The sequence below is a fragment of the Maylandia zebra genome, linkage group LG17 (assembly GCF_041146795.1).
Source record: "Maylandia zebra isolate NMK-2024a linkage group LG17, Mzebra_GT3a, whole genome shotgun sequence".
Lineage (NCBI taxonomy): Eukaryota > Metazoa > Chordata > Actinopteri > Cichliformes > Cichlidae > Maylandia > Maylandia zebra.
The window spans coordinates 31,848,391-31,870,050 of NC_135183.1; the positions used below are offsets into that span (position 1 = coordinate 31,848,391).

Sequence of the window (21,660 nt, forward strand, 5' to 3'; positions counted from 1 at the left end):
GCCGACTCCAACAGAGGTCGGCGACAGCAAAGGATTGGATACTCCGACTTGGGTCTAGCACAGTGCCACATTATCTGCCAAAAGAGGAACATGGTGAAATTTACTGATGTGCACTGGAGAATATTTTTTACTTATGCATGACCTGCAATTACTGGAGGATATAGACTGAGAAAGCAGCAATCCTGATCATGGCAGGGATTTAATGTTTTGTTTGACGTATGTGCCAGCTTTTTCACTAGCTTCCCTTTAATGCATGTAATCATTCATTCAATTGTCATATAATACAGGGAGACAATTGTCCTTTACTCCTCTCTTGTTTTCATGCAAGTTGAATTGATTTATGTTCACTCTCAGTGTAACAGTACTAGCCAACAAGTTTTAAAAATGTAAATCAGATATAAAATTTTCTACCTGCATGAAAGATCAAATTTGTTGCCACAGTGTTATTTATTGGCCTTAGTGATAATAGTTGTTTGTTATTGATTGAACGAAACACTTTTTAAACCTTTTTTTAAAGCTTTTTAAACCATTTTCAGACCGTAAGTTTGTTGTTTATTTGCTTTTGTTTTTTTTTAAATACAATTACTGTTTTAGTCTTCAATTCAAAACCTGTGGTCATCATCAGAAACAAGCTACCAAGCAGCAACCACCACGTCACTGTCATTTTTTGTAAACATAAATAAATAAATAAATAAATAAATAAATAAATAAAATGCATCATTAGGATGTGATCACAACATCCTGTGCCACAACACAATGAACACAATCAGCACACATTCATGGAAAGAAAGAAGTTTGAACGTATTGGTCTTAGAGTCAAACAAATTTAGTTTTCTGTTGTATAAAACATTAAATATAACATAGCAGGAGCAGAGCTTTGGTTCTTGCATTATTTATAGAAGCTGACTGTGGCTGAAAGACCTGCAGTGGTTTACTGAAATGACTTATGGGTAGGTAAAGTGCCCTCATCCTACCTCCTCTATAATAAAAGGTAGAATGAGGGCATAATTTTTATTTTGTATGTAATTATTTTTTTGTATTCCATGAACAATTTTTTTTTACATCAATACAATCTGAGATGGGCATACAAACAACCACGGGGTGTTTACCTTCACATACACCACCACACACCCTGTTATCACCTCAAAAAATAAGATGCCATTGAGAACATTATTTCTACTGCGACAAAAGAGCTGTTTGTAAAAGCAAGGCTACCACAAGGCTCCAAATAAAACATTATCATTGCTTCCAGTTGTGACAAATATCCACTGTTTGTCTCCCTCTGAAGCATGCACATATATTACAGCCCACAAACTACCATTTGTGTATCTTGGAGATTGTAGCGGTACCCTTTGACTGGCATTCTGTTAATTCGTGGAAAGCTCTGCTATTTCCAAGATGACGTTAATTAATCTCATGTTGGAATTCAGAAGCTGAGACATTTCATGTTTAAAAATTTTGCACTGGTACAATATATTTTAATGCCAACTAGGGCAGCCAGATTTTTAAGTCATGATTACTGTGATTAAAATGCATCAAGGCAACAACATTACTGTGATATGAATAGAAAATGTGATAAAGGGTTTTGTCTTTTGTCTTTTTTTATCAAGTTAAGTCAGTATAACTTTAACAAAGGCAAACAAAAAGAACAATTACATAATTATTTCACATGTCCTTTAGTGCAGCGGTCCCCAACCCTTTTTGCGCCACGGACCGGTTTATGCCCGACAGTATTTTCACGGACTGGCCTTTAAGGTGTCGCGGATAAATACAACAAAATAAAACTAGTACCGGTACCGAAAAACAGAAGATTTATTCATAACACACGTGAAAAGACCCAGGAAAACTGAGTTAACAATAAAAACGATAACAAAATAACGCTGAAACCCGATAAAAACCCTGAAAACCATACATTTCACACCTGAGCGTCAACTCTCGCGACCCGGTACCAAACGACTCAAGGACCGGTACCGGTCCGAGGCCCGGGGATTGGGGACCGCTGCTTTAGTGGTATCAATATTTTATTTTTAAACAGCATGTTTATAAACAATACAAAGTTATCACATTACTTTCATCTAGTTATCAATTGTCTACTTTTAAGAAGTTTCTACAATACTGGGAGGCAGGTCTACTCAAAATGCCATACACACCTTGAGTAGACCTGTTTTGTGTGAAAGTGGTGTAACTGTGGTTGGTTTACTCTGATCTGAATTCTTTCATGAGTTTGTAAGCGTGTAGCCTCTTTCCAAGATGTGGGTTTTGTTTCACACAGAGAAAAAGCCCAAGCAAACTCCAAGTGAACCAAGTGAGAACATTGAGTCTGCTTATTGGCTAGATGTTACTGGGGCAGCAGCAATAAAACAAAATGAAAAAGGTACTGTGTTCTTGATAACACGGAGAATTTCTCTAAACAGTATATCTGGGTGATATTTCACAGTTCGTCGGACTGAGGTTAGATCACATTTTAACTGTAAACAAACTGCTCTGGAGTTTTTCGTGAACTAGACCCAGACCACTCATCCATAGGTCTCAGTGCGGTTGTTCTGCTCAGACAAACTAAACAGTAGAGGTGTGAAAACACCCTGAGAGACACATAAAAGTGAAAGAGACTAGCTTACAGAGTAATACACCCACAGAGACGGTGGCAGGAAGAGACAGAGACAGAAAGGTAAATGACAACTGTGTGAGAGGCTTTGATAGAGATGAAGATTATGTATTAATGTGTGACAGAACATGTTTTCCTCTTTACCATCCCCCAACACCTCCCCTGCGTATGCTGCTATAATCCCAGGGGTGAAGGTTAGTGACCACTCTGACCTCCACATCCCCCTCTGCAAGAGAGTCAGATCAACCAGAGCTTCTCTGTGCAGTGTCTTTATTGCTACCAGAACTATATGACATTAACACAGTATCAGTGTACACATATGTGAGATGCATAAAAACACCTCTTCTATTCTGAAAACATGAGACAAGAAGGAATGCTACTGTGAATGAAAGGCAGGGAAGGTTCATCTAACAAACCAAAAGAATAGAATAAAGCAAATATTTCAGAATTCAGACAGAACATCTGTCATTATAAAAAGTAGATTTCATAGCCTTGTAGTACAAATTACAACTCTATCCAAAAGCTTAGCTTGGTTTTGGGGTCATGAAACACATTAGCTAAAAGTAATCACACCACATAAGCAGGACAGATGTGACAACTGCACAATCTGGCCATGAAAATCTTTCCAAGTTCTCATCCTAAGTGGAGAATTAGGACTATTTTTTCCAAGTTAATCAATAATGGGTTACGTCTTATTCTTAAACTAGGACTGTGTTCATTTCTCTATACATTTCTATTGGATTTAATCCCATTCTCACCAGCAGAATGGAGGAGTAATGCAAAAAAAAAAAAAAAAAACTAGTGTAATAAATCAGTTCCCAAATAAAACTTTCATAAACGTCTGACAGCTCCAGCTAACCAGTGGTGCCCAGAGTGGTGCTCAAAGCCAAAGGCAGTTCCCATTTTCTGTGTATAAACAAACCATTCACTTTGACTTTGGAGTCTAGCCTTACTCCAGCGCCCTGACAGGAGGCTGACAGACAGTTTTAGCCTGTAGGTGGATGAATCAAAGCAGTGAGTAGTGCAGAGTGAAGACTAAAATTCCCACCATGAGGTTGTATGCCAGCCAGCCATGCTGCAGTTTACAGCCATGTCTGTCCAGACTACTAATATACTTGGTGAAGAACTTGAAGGATAGCAAAAAGACTAATGCAACAGACCAAATGACAAATGTGGTAACAATAGCCTCGTCTGTTCTTCTTTTATAGTGTTAAACACTGCCCTGAAAAGTGTTTTTGCAAAACATACTGATGTTGATTTAGCTGACCTTTAACCCTTTGAATTTTGTCCTTTTGAACATTTGTCTTATTCTTGAATTATGTAGCTCTGACCAGCAACATCTATCAATTCATCCATGAGACCAAGCAAACGGTTGTGCTACATTTTCCCATACCCTTTCCTCAAACAATGAGCTCATGAGAATGGGATAAACGGACGACTCAAAACCTTAAGTGCAACAGCTTGAGTCTGCACACAACAGTCATACTCACCTGTGTTCTGGCCATGTTTGCAGGCACTCGTCTGCAGAAACTGCTCCTCAGTCTGGCAGCTCTGGTCCCTGGTCTGAGTGGTAGTGTTCCTATGAGGCTCAGGCAGTAGAGGGGGAATGGGCTTCCACAGAGGCTTACCCTGGTGCTGTCCAGCAGAGTTGCCCCTTTCCTGAACATCCACTGGAGTTTCCTTCTGGTCCCATTTCACCGGCAGCGCCTCAGCTGAAGCAGAGGTCTGAAGATGAAGCTGATCAGAGCACTGATCTCCATGTCTGGGTTGCACCTGTTGATGTTGGGTGTCCGAATGGAGTTGGCCTCCCTCCATCTCTGGCTGAACACCACTCTGACAAGAAAGCCAGACATGACAACATAAGACACACAAATAAAACGGACTGCATTTATAATTAAAGCCACTGTAATCTCCATGCTCCTGTGGGTACTGTGGACATCAGCAAGAATTGCTGCCTGCCACTGTGATATATATACAACCACTGGAGGGAGACAAATCCAAAAAATCTTTAACTGCTTTAGATAGTAGCTGTCAAAGGGAAAGTGACTAACACTGTAGGTAAAAAGGGCAAGCCACTGCAGTGATGGATACTAGCATATGTGGGACTGCTTATGAGACAAAAGCTTTAAATAACTTCTTTATAGTTATTTAAAGGAACGCACCCCTGATAAAAGGTTCTGTTTGCAAAGGGAAGCCAATTAGAAGAAAGTTGGCTTGTTTTAGACAGTGGATGAATATAAAGGGCTGCACCAAGGTCTAGTGCATAGTAAATAAAGATTATTTTAATCAGTGTATCCTACAAAGCTACTCTAGCAGAGTCCACTCATATGGAAAAGATATATATAAATCTTATAAGGTTTGTATCTGTCTTGTGTGAAACTTGTATGAAAAGCACACAAGAGTGAAAACAGATATAAGATCCCTTGAAAAATTATATAAATGAAACTTGTACGTTTTGGATACTTACTAAAACAATATATGAAAGTAATGAGAAAGTGGCCACTTTCATGAGTAAATCATATAAGCCTTATATGATTCACTATATGAAGTAGGCCACATCTTATGCAAGTCTTTTATAAGTTTTTACTATTTCTTTTCCATCTGGGCAAGAATTTAAAAAATAGTTTGAAATTATAAATGTTACCTAATGAAGACTGAAAATTCATGCATTCATAGACAAGTAAATTAGAAGAGAGCTCCTTAAAAATACAATTAGTAGCTGTCTTTGTCCTGAATTAATGCCAATTGTTGGGCAGAATGAAGGACCACAACAGCTGGCCGTGTATACGTCTCTGCGCACATGTCTCCTGAGCATCCAGAAATTTTGTAGAGGAACATTAACCTTGTCTCACACAGCTACCCCCCAGCAGATAAGTGACTCCCCATCAACTCCTCAATGTGTGCACACACAGCATGTTTGTCTGTGTGTGTATTTATGTCTCTTAACCAGACCTCCTTTCTATCCAAGTCCCCAATCTTAGCTCCTCTGCCACCCACCAATTTATCCTCATTCCCTCTCTGTCTGTGTCTGCCTCGCTAACTCCTCGTGTCCCCGCTGTCCTTGAAGAGGGATAAATGACTCCACATTAACTACATTACAGCACATCACCACAGGACAAGTGGGCCGGTTGGACACTAAGGCACAAAGACATACAAACGGACACATTGCCATATCGTGGCTTAAACAAATAGCTGCAAAATAGCCCAAAAAATATCCCATTTGTGCAATACACACGTAACCTAATGAACCCAGTGGACCCAGACAGATTTATTTCAACCAATGGTTCAAGTGCAAAGATGAAGGGAAAGAAAAAAAACACAGTAAGTTTTTTCTTTAAGAAAAAGAGGGAAAAAATCACCGTCATGAGCTGAAGAAAAAAAACATCAGGGAGTGCCACCATTCACTTAGAATTTCAATTCATCTGCCAGTCAATCAGTCAACTATTCATGATTCATTTTCAATGGAAAGTGGTGAGCACAAAGCACAAGAAAGAAGACTGATTAGAGTAGGTGGGCGGGCTATGAAATTCCACAAAATGTCATGTGGAATAAAGAATAAAACGAACAGGTGAAAGCGGTATCAAAAAAAAACAAAAAACAAAACAGATAAATCAGTCGGATGATTATTTAACAAGACTGATTTTCATATGGATATTGACAGCAATATGTCATTAATCACACGATGAATGGTATTTAATCATGAGGTCTATAACTTCAACAAAAAAAAGATGCAGGGCTCTAATGAAGATTTGTAGATTTGCATTTGTATATGGGCATTTACAGTTTTTGGTTACTGCTTGGGCTCTGCGCATCAGCAAACCGAACCAAAACAGAATAATGAAAACTACATATTAATAGGGTTTACAGTGGTACTAAAAGAATTGTTCGAGATATAGCCCCTTTAATAAGGTGATCAAATTGCAAAATTTCAAAAACAATTATTAAAGATTTTGTGTCCTGTTTCGCAGTGAGGCTTCTTGTTATTAAGAAAATTAACACGTGAAGAGTGAAAAAGTAAAGAAGATGTTAGTTGAGCTTCAAAAAATGTGCAAAATACACAGAATCCTCACAAAGTAAAGTGTCAGTTCGCCAAAAGACAAAATTTTGGCAAGAATTCTTGGAACAGAACTCTACAACAATGCATCTATATCAAAATTATGAAAAAACAAACATGCAGAAATAAGACAAAAGGAACAGCTTATGACCCTCAGTATAGCACCTCATTTGTCAAACATGGTGATGTCATGCTTTGCTGTCAGCAGAGCTGGTACACAAGAATTTATTGATAATTAAACGACTGACAGATGAAAAAGGATAAACACTGCTAAACATATTCAGGCAAACGTGCTGAAACACAACAGACAACCTATCATCGTTCAGCGGGACAATAATCCTTAACAAGTGGCCAGAGCACCCAAAAAGCTTTTCAGGGTGAAGAAAGTCCTTGCGTGGAGTCGTTGTTACATAATCTCAGCCTGGCTGAGCTGCATTTCACTTGCTGAAAGGGCAGACCTACTAGATTCACTGGTGTAGATACAAAGAGTGTTGAGATTGACCGCCAGGCTAGAACATATAACATGATTTAGTTTATGTCTGATTTATTTTTAAACCCCTAAATGTTGGCATTATGTGTAAAGGGCTACAGCTCCTAAACTATCCTCCCCAGTGATGAAAAACAACTCAAATTAAAGCTAAGACTCTGCACTTTGTCGTATTGACTGTTTGTTTTTTTTTCTCCAAATTTCCTGGCCGTCTAAATATCCTTGTCTAGACTGCAAATAAGCTTCTATTGTAACACAATCACTGACATATTTTCTCTTTTTCACAATAAAAATACTAATTGTATTACCTGGTGTATCTGTACAATTCCTATTTCCCATATGCAAAGGCTGTGGCACACTGTAATGACTGCAGGCACAATACACATGCTACAAAAAAAACACAAACAACACAGGGGCTAGGACAAAGAAAAGGGGGTACTTAAAGGGAAATATATAAGGACAGAATTCAAGTTTTCCCTAGTTCACATCCAGTAAATTTTGTAACATGTGGCAGGAGTTATTTCAATAATAGGTTAGGTTTCATTTGGGTCTAACATAAATGAAGTGTGACTTTACAATCAGACAGGCATTGTTAGATTTTCTTTTGTCCAGTACCTGTCTGCGGGGACAGTTAGAGCTCTTCCTCCCAGCTGACTTCTGGGCCTTCACCATGCTGCCAAGACTGGCCTGCTGCCCCACACGTTCACTACCAGCATACACCTGTAACCTGCAACAACACTCCACATGAGCCAAGAACTGGACTGAAAGAATTAACTTCTGCTGGAAAAGCCACTAAAGCATGAAAAGCTGTCTAAAGAATTAAACAAATTATAGTTTCTCATATCTTAACTGTGCACTGTTTTCTTGTTTACAGATGTACACTTGCAATACATTTGTAAAGGATTGTTTGTGTGCAGATTACACAAAGCCATGATACATTATCAACATCAGCGAAGCAGACTAGTGAAAGAATTGTAAGTCACACAATCTAAACTTTAAATAAAATGCTACCAATGTTGCCCATTTAATATCATCTTCCATGTGCGTTAGTCTTCAGAAAATGTGGGAGTTTTACAGAAAGTTGATGAGAACAGTCTGCAATGTTACCATGAACCAATACACTACATGATTTGCACCATCTCTATGTGTGCATTTGTAACGGAGTACTCTGGCTCATGAATATTGTTTCTCCTAATTGATATGCAGCATATATTTCTTCTAAGAACACCTTATAGTTGTAACCATTCTGCAGCAGTGTAAAGATTGATTCAATCTGCATTAAAATAAGTTGTCACAGGTAATTCTATTGAAGCAAGAATTGGTGCAATCAGCAAACCCAAAGAGAGAGAGAAAATGTGCATAAAATACTTTTTTTTTTACCCATTTTTGCAACACTGTGGTGTCCAAATCAAGAATCTGTAAGAAAACTGGTAGAAAAAAAAGTTTCACTTCTTAAACACAGCCACATAAGTTACAATACAACATGTAGAAAACACACCCATAACAAGGTCTAATATAGATACTGGGTGTGTGGAATCTGAAACTGCTTTTAAGTGGGCTTTGTTTTGTTACAAGTTTCCTTTTGATACAGGAACTGTATTGGTGGAAGTGCAGAGCCAGTGGTTTTGAATGAGTTACCTACTTGAGTCCTTTATGAGTCAGACTGAGAACTGCAGTGCCAAATTGTTGTGGATGCTGTAAAGATACTTTTCATTGGTTGCTCTGTATCATAACAAATCTACCATAGCTTTGTATTACAGATTTAGGTGTGAAACAGTATGAGTTGCTGCCCTCTAGTGGTCATTTAGACATCATATTACTGGACGTATTTTTTTAACATAAGATCATCCAGCTTCAGAGGCACATGCTGAACAACCTCACTTTTCCAAAATTTGCCATCTTTTGCCATAAGATCTAACAACAAGAAGCCTACGTTAGCTGTCACTGCAATCTGCAGAGTGACTTTTGTTGTTTTTTGCCAGAGAACAAGTTTTAAATGTATGAAGAGTCCAACGTTGAACTAATAAGGTGCTGCAAGTGACAGTGGCTTGAAGCAGTTTGGCTATGACATACTATGAGCATCCCAAATTTGTGGTAATTTGGATTTAAGAGACAGCAAGGAAACACAAAACAAATTGGATGAATATCAAGAAGGGAAAGCACAGATCACCAACTGAAATTAGATCACATCAACTCTATGCCTGAAGCAAAGATGTAGTAGCGAAGATTTTGAGATTTTATACTAAGTTTATTAAGTATTGAAACTAATATTCTGAAATTAATCACTATGACCTTCAACTACAGGGAAAGGGACATTAGGCAAACAGCGACAGTTGTGTCAGTAGATGCAGCGGGGGCCCCGAATGCTTCAAGACAAAGCCAGTGTCAAAGCACGCTGTCCCATGTACAGGCATGTCCCCCACTCAGAAACACTTTAACTGCTACTGAAACTCCAGCAGAGGGAGACAAAGCATGTAATGAAAATGGGGTTTTTTTTAGTTTAAAAGTTTTATAGTGTTTTCTACAAGACCAAGGGCTTGAAGATAGCTGTCACAACGCAACACACCTCTCAATGCAAAAGATGTTTAGTATAACTCAAGTGGGGGCAAAATTATGCCTGGCCTGATGGTTAAGAACAGCAGGCGAGATGCTGTTCTTAACCATCAATGCAACTCTGTTAAATAAGTCATATATATATATATATATATATATATATATATATATATATATATATATATATATATATATATATATGTGTGTGTGTGTGTGTGTGTGTGTGTGTGTGTGTGTGTGTGTATAGAGAGAGAGAGGGCGAGAGAGAGAGAGAGAGAGAGAGAGAGAGAGAGAGAGAGAGAGAGAGAGAGAGAGAGAGAGAGAGAGAGACTTTATATATAGATTGTTCCTGAATTTACATTTCTAGTGTGCCAGGCATCGTTAAGAACCACAGCACGCCTTTTCATCTCTGGATCCCGACTTTTAGCACTAATGATGAACCAGTCAAGCACTATGCAATAATGCCACAGCAGAGGATACTTGCAATAATGGAGCAGCTACTTAACAGATGAGCTCAACTAGAGTGGAGCCATGGCTGGAGACATAGAAAATGTCAGTCTGTGGGAATGCATTTGTTTTTATCTTGTCTATCTAAAAAAAAAAAAAGGAAAGGACAGCATGGATGCTACAGGTCAACAGTAACAAAGTCAGAATTTCTAACAGAACTATTCAATTAAATTTATGTATTTTCAACTAAAATTAAGAGCAGGCATATTAATACATCATGCACCTACCCAGTTAAGCTCTATTTTTATCAGGAGGGAGATTAACACCAGCCATTAACTATAATGGGAAATGAGGACTTTGACCGGAAAGTCTGTCTACCCTGCCGACTACTGGGGAGTAAGGAAACAAGCTCATTTAAAATTTCTGTTTCTTTATTTTAAAAAAAATAGTAGAGTTAACCTTAGTTAATACAACATATAAAGGCAGTGCTAAATTTGAAGCTACTGTGGACTTATCCCCCTCCTATCCTTCACTGCTCAGCAAAAAAAGATCTTTGATCTTCCTGAGTGTAATTTGTACACCATGTTTGTGAAAGTCTAAAAACATCTAATACTGGTGAGGAACCCTACATTGCTCTTAGTATGCATTTAAGAAAAACTGTCTATCTATTTTGTGTTAATCCATTAGCTCAGTGGCCCCTGATGACCTGCTTAAGGTATTTCTCAGTGTTTCACTTAATGCATGCTGGGATGCATTCAAGCACTCTACTATCCTGAATACGAATATATTATTACAGAAAACAAACACAGATTACAAGTTTCTGTCACTCTGACCACAAAGAACTATGCATGCAAAAGTACATTTGAAATTATCTAAGCATCTGAGTTTCATACTAAATCTAGAACTATCAGAAATGTTTGTTACCGTTTTCCAATCACATCTACAAGACAAGTACTATACAGCAAATTGACACATAAGTTTATCTACATATTTGAATATACCATAGTATCAAAACAGACACACATCTCGACCCAAGACTAGCAGCACCTAATAACTGATAACTCCAGCTAATAATGCCATTCTTCCCAGTCTGCTGGAGCTGACCCTACCACCGTGGACACTGCCTTAGGCTCCAGTCATTGAGTCCTAGAGATCAGTTGGTGACCTGCTGGATGTCAGTTACTCACTGACCAGTCTCTAGGCCTGTGTGACTGATACCTTAAAGAGGCATCATGTACTGCAAAGGCTGAAAACAAACACCTTTAACAACACACATGTCAACAACACACAGGGGACTCTCACATTTGTATGGCAACAGACAGAGGTGGTTATGAAGGACTGATCCGTGTTATGACTCTGGTAATGACACCAATGTGGCTCAGACTGGAAATGGCGATATTAGCATGGTTAGCACATTGGCCTAAAATCATGTTATTTTCCTCACATTTATCAAAATGTCAGATATTTTAAGTAGTTCTAAAATTCTACTTTTGGGGCCATCAATCATCTTTCACTCCATTCTAATGTATACTAATGTTTACCTTTTAAATATATTGGCAGCCGTGATTATTGTTATCCTCACCTTTCATGTTTAAAAAAACATTATCTGTTGAGAAAACTATGCATTGTACATCTAGTACAGTGATGCTCTGTGAAATTGTCTCTCAGAAAGAAAACGATGCTCCACAAATGCTGTAAGACCAATTTCAAAAGATCAATAAAGAAGAAACAGGTTTGAAAAAGGCATTTCCTTCCATCCTCCTCAGAACAGTCCTTGATAAACAACTGCTGAACAATAACTGATAATGCAGAAAAAGATGAATGATATGAGCTTGTGTTTGCAATGAAAGGCTGAGCTGGGACTAAATTGCCTGAGGCACTTGGAAATACAGTCTCAAAGCTGACAATCTTAAGAATTAATCACATGTTTCTTATATTCTAAAAATAAGTGCTCAACTCTTCTCCTCTCCTATATACTAATATAACTCTGAACAAATCACCCACTACCTGGCTAGTATGACTCACTGCCTGAGTACCATTACCATTTCCAGCTGTAAAATTTCAATTCAAATACTCCAGTATACCCATTGCCAGCAAAACAAGCAGGCATCCATTGCTCAGTAGTTCACAAATTACACCTGAGTGTGAGTTTCAGCTGTAGCGGCAATCCATAGTGAATTCTGTTAATACTATGATGAATCCAATTTGTAAACTGAGTTTCCCATCTGGGAACATCTCTTATTTTAGGAGAAAAATCATAATTTTCCTTTTGAGAGAAAATAGATAAGGTAAATTCACAACAGAAGAAAATAACTTTTTCTATGCTGCAGTGAAACCTCAGCTTTCTATGGTATAGCAGATAAAGAAATATTTGCTACATAATATTTAAACATCTAAGTGTGCATTATTATAAGATGTACTGCTTATGTAGCACCACAGCCATTAGATAGATGGCAGCAATCATGATCTACTAGTCATTTCCTGTGGCCGCTGGAGAAGACTTCCTCCTAATGGACGAACTCTATACACTGACATGATGCTAGCTGCTGGCAGGTATACCAAGAATGACTACAGCACAGTATGGAGGCAGTGATATTGTGCGCTGCTTGAATGTAAACACTTTCCACACGGTGAATCACAGAATGGACAGTTTATATACGGTGGTGGTGACCCTTTCCCTTTATTTCTTGTATTCTCGAAAATGTGCAATATGTATATAGGAAGAGGACGTCCACTTGGAGGAGGTCCACTTGGAGGAGGTCCACTTGGCCGCCTCATGTTTTCCAAAAGTATCACTATCCAAAATCTCCAAATTTTTCTCCACATCCATACTTTGAAAGTCTGACTGAAGGACAGGGAAAGACACCTCTTCCTTTAAACAGCACTCTGAGTAGTGAAACCAATTGGTTTAACTACCAGTACCTTTGCACAGGTGCAAGTTAAGCATGTCACATGCACCAATGTTCCCAGGATGTTGGCTTTTGAAATGTAAGCTACTAACAGGTTTCAAGGTGAGCTGGGCCCCAGAAAAAGTAGGATGTTGATCAAGAATACGGCAATCCACTATTTGGATCTTTTGTATTGATCTTTTTCGTAGGTCCCATGTTGTCACTGATATCTATCTAGCAACCTACCTACCTATCTGTTCAATTCAGTTCTCTGATTTTCTGTGTTCACTTCACCACACAATCAACCAGAGTGGGAGCTAATGTACCACAGAAGATGTTAACAGCAAAAAAAAGAATAGTTCGGAGGTGTTTCACACCTACTACACCAGCAGCTTTTCTTGAATATTTCCAGAAGTTTTACACTTTACCACAAACTCTCCTCAAATAAGTTGGCATGACTGAAAAGCTCAAAGCTCTCCGTCTCAGTCAGAGACGTTACACAGGGTAGAAGCTGGAAGGACGTTGGTTTGGTGTAACTCTTGCTGGAAAGCTTTTACTGGACTTGAGTAACATAAGGTGTCCTCATTAACTCGATTCATATTATTGCACTTCAGCTGTCTCCTGTCAGCTCCACACATACACACACACACACACACACAATGTGTGAGAGGAAGGTGAAGAAAAACTAACGCAATGCAAAAATAATAATAATAATAAAACAGCAGGTTGCAGTTGTCTAATAACTCTTAACATAAGCTAAAATTAGTCTAATAGAAATGTAATGTTTTGTGAGAAATGTTTTGTTTTGTTTTTATACATGACAGTTTCAACTTGCAACTGTGGATACAGCAACATACTGTGTTCACTGAGAACGGTTACTGGAAGCGTTCCTGAGCCCACACAGTGAGTTTCACTACTGAATCGTATCTGCTTTAAATGAACTGCTGCTGGCGCAACCAAATTTTATTTATTTTTTTTATTTGTCCCTTGCATACACTGATTTCTCCAAACTGTTTGAATGAATTAACGATAACATGTACAACAGATGATGGAAATCCCAAAGTATCTTAGATTGAGACGTCTTACTCTGAAACTGCTCAAAAACAAATCTGTTCAACCTCCACAACTTTTCCAAATTTTATCCCCCTGTCCTGTTACTTAACATTTTGCATGACACCAAGAGCGTTCCTGTTCAAACTGGATGGCTAGATGTGGCCTTTCTATGTGAAGCTTGTATGTTCTCCCTGTGCCTGATTGGAGTTTCTCCCAATGTCAAAAGAAATATTTGTTATGACTGCAAAAGACTTGAAAGCTGTCCAGTTTGTGTTTCACCCTCTATATCACCTCCATGGCCCTTAGGTGGACAGGCATTTAAGATTGAGGCATCTGTGTATATTGACATTTTACACAGTGTCCCAACATTTTTGGAGACATATCTGTACAACTGCAAAATAGTCCCTCTAACTGTAACACTAAAACAAGCTTAGATAAATTCGGTGGAGTTTCTCACTTCAAGAAAGGTACTGGTGACAGAAAATAAACATTCACATTCAAATATGATTAACTGATCTCACTGTGTGTTACAGTAACATCCTGTGTGATAGCATTAACAGGTTGCTGCCCAGGAACATATGGGATCTCATATACATGCACACACCAGTTGGTCTTGAGATATTATACTGAAACTCACAAACATTAATCATTGTGGAAAGAAATCATTCTCTACAACGTTTTGGTTGCAAATGGGAAAATACCTGAGCGATACCACCACAACCACACCAGCTGAGTTATTACACAGACTCATTCTCCCCAGCAGCAACTTCATTCTCGCCCAGAAATCATTGCACAGCAAAGTTTGCTGAAACTTAATATCTTGACTTGCTTTCATGTCATCATTTTCAACAACCCAATTGAGCCAGAACACCCTTTAAAGGCACACTCGGTGGCAGTACACACAACAGCTGAATTAGACCAAACCAGATATGAAACAAATTCTCCACAGGACACCGTCCTTAGCCTTAATTCAAAGCAAGCACACAGCAGATTAGAGCAACATAAAGAGATGCAGCAGCAGCAGCAAAGCATGGAAAGGGAGCACAGACACAGATTTAAATAAATAAAACCACAAGAGATGCATAATGGGCATTTTCAGGCCAGGTGTGGATGCACAGTGCATAGTCTACTTCATATCAAGGCTTTAAAAATCACACATAAATGTATAATTAAGTACAAGCCCCAAAGAGGGTGATGTCAACAATGAATGGCAAAGAAAGAAAGCAACAATCTATGAAATCCAAAACACACACAGATCACCTGAGATCCCACCCTATTCTGTAATGAGGCAACACTGTTGTGACAACAGCCTTGAACAACTGTTCTAGTCAGATATTTCTATCACAATAGGTAAAAAGTCTTTTTTTGTTGTTGTTGACAGATTGATATCTACTGAAAACTGTGCTTGTCTTTACCATGAACACTGCAAAATACGTTTCCCTAGTGCAGGGGTGTCAAACTCAAATACACAGTGGGCCAAAATTCAAAACTGGAACAAAGTCGCGGGCTAACGTTAATATTTATTGAAATATATTTATTCCTCCAGATATAAGAATGAATCTTTTCTTATGGACTCAAACACGTTTTGCTGAAAAACTGAATATGGAACAAGCAAAGCTTAATACTAAACAATATATATATTGGCTGTATAATACCAGTAGGCCAGCTCTAATAGTAATTTGGTATGGCTGCGGGCCAAATGTAATTAGGCTGCGGGCCAAATTTGGCCCGCGGGCCAGAGTTTGACACCTATGCCCTAGTGTATTTAATTGTTTTGTAGACTCGAAATACTCCACCATAGTTTCCTGGCTCACTAGTTGACTTACTACCTAGCTTGCTGGCCGTTTTGCTGAAATTGATTATCTTGTTTCCTGGCTGAATGGATATTTTGCTGTGTTTCTACTGTGGTGTGTGACTGGCAGGTAAAAAGGCTTGTTGACTGACTGAACTTGCACACTGGTTTGACAAGCTGACTCAGAGACTGAACACAACACTACATCATTAACCTGACTGAATCATACAGTGACGTCATTTAACTGTTGCAGTCAGCATCCACCCTGGTGAAAACCAAGATACCTGTGGTGCCTCAGCAAGGAAGAAAGCCAGGCAGTCTTGGCTGCTGTTCTTATCTCAAGCTGCTAAAAAGAAATAAACACCTAGAATAAAATGAATGGAGGCCAAGCTGAGGTAGTTAAAAGATTTGCCAAAAAAAAAGGCAAATATAAAAGTAATATGAAACAATATATATAATACAGGGAATAACAAAATATAGTGGTTGCTCATGAAGAACAATTCTGTCAACTTCAGACTAACCCTCCTTTTTATTTTAGTCCTCTGTTGCCCACTTTGTTATCTAAACTCATGGCCTTCTTATCCATTCATGTCACTCCCGAAGGTTAGACTGACCATCTCTATTCTGTCAAAGTTACTCATGCACTGTGTCACAGCTTGAACAGAGGGCAATAGAGAAAACAGAGGCAATAGGGGGCAGTGCAGCCAGGTTCTGACAGCATGCAGTGCAAAATAAGTTTTCAGTTAATCAAATACTGAAATAACAGCCACCTGCAAGTTCAAAGTTGGGAGCTTTAAACTGTCAAAGAAGAAAAGATTCCTATATCACTCCATTACCTCAGGGTGGCATCTGTGCTTTAGGGAACATGTTTCACAGCACAGGGAGCAATCTCTACTGATCTGTAACCTTTTGTTTTTTTAAATAAAAGTACAGGAAGTGGAAACTGCACAGTTAAAAAAATATGTTAAAAAAAACTCAATGTAAACACATAGGTGGGGGTTAGTCAGGTAAAAAAAATTCAGGTAATATGAGATAATATTATTAATTAATTTCACGAATCAAAATCCTGTATGTTGACATCGCTGCAAAATTCGTGTAAAGCTCTCGCATTTCCGTTACATTCAAAAACTGCTTAGAAAAGAGGGATTTAACTGACTTTACTGCACAACAGTATCTTATAAAGGATTCTGTAGCTGACATTATCACCGTTTCACGACTTTATGGCTTAGTTCTCTAGTTCGGTCTGGCCGATCAAACCATGCGCAGTGCCCCAAAGCGCAACGGCAACAAATAAAACGTTCCTGGGTAAAAACGCCATGCTCATCTCCAAACCAGAAACGCGTGGCGCGCTGTGTATGTTACTAAAAAACGAGCGAGTGCTTATCCAGTGTCCGAATCATAATCCAACCCCATTCTCTGCGCTGTTCATAAATGCTTCACGGCCATATCATCGCGATCCAGTGGAAAAGACGTGTATCCACATGAGCGAGTTCACAATAGCCACATGCACCGAGCACCATGAGGAAAGGACCGGACGGATATACTCCTCTCCGGCTGGCCTGTCGAGCCCTGTAGCAGGTTTAACCAGTGTGTGTACGCATCCACTTACGCATCCCAGGGAGAGCGATGGAAACATAACCATCTCGAATAAACGGCGCGATCTTCCGTGTTTATACGAAATCCAAGTCGGTGCACTACTGGAGAGTGAAAGCGCACGGCGATTGTTGCCGCCCGAGTCCGTGTCTATTGGTTCTCGTTCAGCTGGGGCAGCGTCAGCACACACACACAGTCTCCATTTGCAACTCCATCGCCCCCCATGGGCGTGCGAGGCCGCGGGCTGTGACGCAAATGGCACTGGGTGATTTGCAAATGACATATCTTCCTAATTCGGTGTCGTCGCCACAGGGACTGGTCCAATTCACCAGATATTACCACAGAAATATCCATCCGACGGCGGGGGACGAGTAAATAAAGGCGGATGAGCAGTTCGCTCTACGGGGATGCGGTTGCATAACTCAGGAAACTTAATAAAAATGTGCACGGAGCGAGCGATGTGCAGTCTCCGTGGCTGATTTTTTGTGGTTGTTTCGATTTAATCCCAGTGGCCTGTGCTAGCACTCACCACACGATCCGTCATCGACTTTTGGCCACAGGAGGAACCAAGCAGAGCGTATACACAGGGAACCCAGTGGCCTCGCTATGGTGGATGTGTGGTGGCCAGAGCTAGGACGCATGCACGTAGCTGACGGCGAAAGACAGGACAGCCAGAGTGTGACTTAGGACCACATTCACAGGCCATAAAGGGCCCGCATGAATGCTATTGTGCTCTTTTATCCAAGAGTCCAACTATTTACAAAAGGTTGGCCAACACACACAAAAAATATAGCGGCGAAAAGGTGGCGGCGGTTACAGCAGCTGCCACCGTTCTCTGCGCAAAGCAACAGCACAATCATTGCGCAGCGCCGGACTTCCCCGGTTTTGTGCAAACTGTGCGATTCGCTCAAAAGACTTTTATTTTTTACCTCATTCAGGCTATCTTCGTCTGGTAAACCGCGAACCAGAGCGCAGAGCAGTCGTCGTTCTCATGGCACGATTTGCATCGCCCCCCATTATCCCCGAAAATCTCCTTTTACACGGTTATATTGTCAGCCTAAAAAACGCCACTGTTTTGAGCAACAAAAGAGCAGCTTAACGTGATCAAAGAAAAGGCCAAGTATAAAATGCACCTTTCACGCCGTTAAAGAGAGGCCCCTCGTAACTATTGCAGCATGGCAGGGGAGTGCGGCGTAAAAACGAGCTAACCCGAATAAAATACACACAAAGACAAGGTGCAGCTCTCGCACGAATCAGTCCATCGCCACCGTGACCGCAACACTAAAACGTCCCCGATCATTTGGATTATCCTGGAGTGGCCGGGGATGATATCACGGCGAATGTGAAACGCTGCGTTTTGCGGCTCCGTGGCACCTTTTCCAAGAAGCAGCTTGGCGCACAGGACCGGTGACCCTTCCATCTTTGCGCGTCCTTCTACCGAGCGAATTGGTGAACAACCCCGTATTTTGACCGGTCTCTGTTGAATAAAACACATCGCGGTAGGAGATTTTACCATTGAGGAAGTAAACGCCGCGTGTAAAAGACTGCTACAAGTCTCTGAAACTATTCCTCTCCCCGCCGCGGCCAGGCAGAAACAAGAGGGCGATGACGCCATTTTCTGCAAAAACAACCATGCTCGGGAAGCCAAAGCGAAGGAGGTTCAACCCGCTCCGTAGCCCTCAAGTCCCGCTGAAACGTATTTAAACCAAGTCCTTACCTTGTTTTTCTCGGATGGGTGGCGGAATAGCGTGTTTCGAGAGATAAAACTGCTCGACCGTTGCTACTTCGAGTCCGGAGATTGTTTATTTCGCCTCCCAGCGTCCCTGGTTCACTCTGAACAAGTTCCTCTGCGAGCCGCTGTCTTTGTGCACCCAGAGGAGCCTCTCAGCGTTAAACCAGTCTCTGCGCAAAGGTGCACCCTCTACGTCCAATTTTAGCTAAAAATATCGGCACTTTAGAGGGACAGTACGGAAAAGGGAGATGATTTGGTCTTTTTTAATTACAAAAAGTTGACAAATTGACCAGCTTTTTATCCAGTGTCTCGGTTATAGCGTTGATTAACCCCCAAAACGCGCAACCTTTTCGAGGACACAGACCTCTCCAGAAGAGTCCACGACGCAAACTCCGAAGCACACCAGGGTGTTTGTACCCACCCAGAAGTTAAATTGGCAGATAAAATAATTTACACTGCCAATTTAATAAAATACCAACTAATTAACCAAAATAACCAAAATTACTGACAAACGTGAACGAGTTATTCGCATTTGTGGTGATACGGTTTGATTTACTAAATGAATATTTATTGTTTTTAATCACAATTTTATACAGAATATGATTTAGAAGTGCATAAAACACAGTTGTGCGCTTAAAGTTTTCCTCCAAAGGAAATTGACGAGTTTATTTTTCTTCTTTAAATGAATTCAAGTAAATTTAAAGATTTGTGTAACTATATGACAAGTTATATGTGATACATGAGAACAAGTAAAAGGTTCTCCTTTTAAAAATGTATTTCCAAGGACAACTCCCACTGATCTCCTTAAATATACCAGATGACAAATTGGTTTCTTACAACTTCATGTTGTTTTCTACTTTATTTTTAAATTTCCAAATGGCATTGGTTTATAAATACTGACTTCAAACTACATTTAAAAAAAGCATGAGTAGCTTTTTCAGCTGTTGACTAAGTTTATTAGTAATAACACTAATGTGATCATACATTTCTCATCAATAACATCGCTTATGTTTTCAGTTGTTTGGATAGTTGGTGTTGAATAATCACATTTTTTAACTAAAACATATCTAATGGCATGTCACTGGCTAGCTAGTCTGCTAAACACTAGCTTTCCCAACTTATGCCAAATAAGCACTTAGCCTTACCTGTCCTACCTTCATTACAACTTCCTTCACTTGTTTGTAACAAATAATGAAAACAACCAACTGTTTTGTGATATTTTAGATGCATATAAATACATGACTGGAACTATTTTCAATGGTGTGAATGCCATTTAACCCGCCTAGCATCCTTAAGCTAGTTAGCTTAACTGCAAAAGGCCAGCAACAGCTTCTAAGGTAATACAGCTATGTTAGCTTTTTTTGCTTTAAGTTCGCACATATATATGTTAAACTACAATGGTTTTTTGCAAAACAGAGAAATAAAGTTTGTAACTGCACGCCTACCTTGTTTCCAGACAAGTTCAGTTGAAAACAAACCTGTTGGTGCAGGCATGGGGTCTTACTAATAAACCCCCCCTTACATTTGAGTCATGTCACATAAAGGAAGTATTTTTACTACATTTTATCACTTCAGGTTATCTAAATGAATTCAACAGACAGACTATTTTTCTACCGAGCTCATGCACCCACTAATAACAAGTGCGAATTAAAATAGAAAAAGGGTAGAAAAAGGTAAAGTAGTTAAGCTAATTGCTGCCAGCTGGCTAAAACAATAACTATGCATAATATGTCTGAATATGATAGTGGCACATATCTATCTAGCCACACACACACACACACACACACACACACACACACACACACACACACACACACACATATATATATATATATATATATATATATATATATCAAAAATTATAGCATATGCAAGCGTCATGTGATGCATTACTCATGTTGAACACGGGCTATGCACCTGCTGCTTGAATAATTAGATAAGGGCAAATTTTAAAATGTTCCCCTTGCCCAATAGAACTAGTTATTGTGTAGTAGTAATTGCAGCCATTTTTACAGTGCACATGAAATGGGCATATATGTATATGTTTTTGTTGATTAGCTGTACTAACTAAAGAAAACATAGAAATTTGACTGTGACGGCGGATAAAAGTAATGTAAGTAAGAGAGGGTATGATCAGTGCAGGTCAGTGTATTTAGCTAAAGAAATGTAGAATATAAAAGCTCTATGTGATACATAAGTAATGTGGAAGATGGGAAGTCATGCTCTGCTGCTCAAATAATTAGTAAAATGTTACCCAACTAGTAGCAGTATTCTAATAATACTGGTTATTTTGTGGTAGTAATAGGAGTTCTTTTTAAAGTGCAGGTTTATATAGCGAAAAAATGATTGTTTGCAATAAATAGAAAGTTTTTTTCTGGCCTTTCCAAATCTTATACTACTCTTTATACCTTGCCTACTATGATATCTTAGTTACATTCTTATAGTATGATGTGATG

At 39.3% G+C, this 21,660-nt stretch overlaps 1 protein-coding gene across 11 annotated transcripts in view; it reads right to left on the minus strand.

The window, feature by feature from the left end:
• The window catches only part of znf800b (zinc finger protein 800b), a 31,940-nt gene extending 11,104 nt beyond the window's left edge, over positions 1–20,836 (minus strand). Inside the window, exons 1-4 of one of the 11 annotated variants that reach the window (XM_076875628.1) lie at positions 20,650–20,709; positions 8,527–8,573; positions 7,762–7,873; positions 4,096–4,438 (exon numbers count right to left, since the gene is read on the minus strand). In XM_076875628.1, coding sequence (XP_076731743.1) covers positions 4,096–4,438; positions 7,762–7,818 — 400 coding nt within the window. In that variant the 5' untranslated portion in view covers positions 7,819–7,873; positions 8,527–8,573; positions 20,650–20,709. Of the gene's footprint in view, positions 1–4,095; positions 4,439–7,761; positions 7,874–8,526; positions 8,574–17,488; positions 18,290–18,985; positions 19,099–19,189; positions 19,582–20,649 lie in introns of those variants that run through there. The other 10 variants (XM_076875625.1, XM_076875623.1, XM_076875622.1 and 7 more) reach the window with 10 other exon arrangements.
• Between the last annotated feature and the right edge of the window lie 824 nt (positions 20,837–21,660).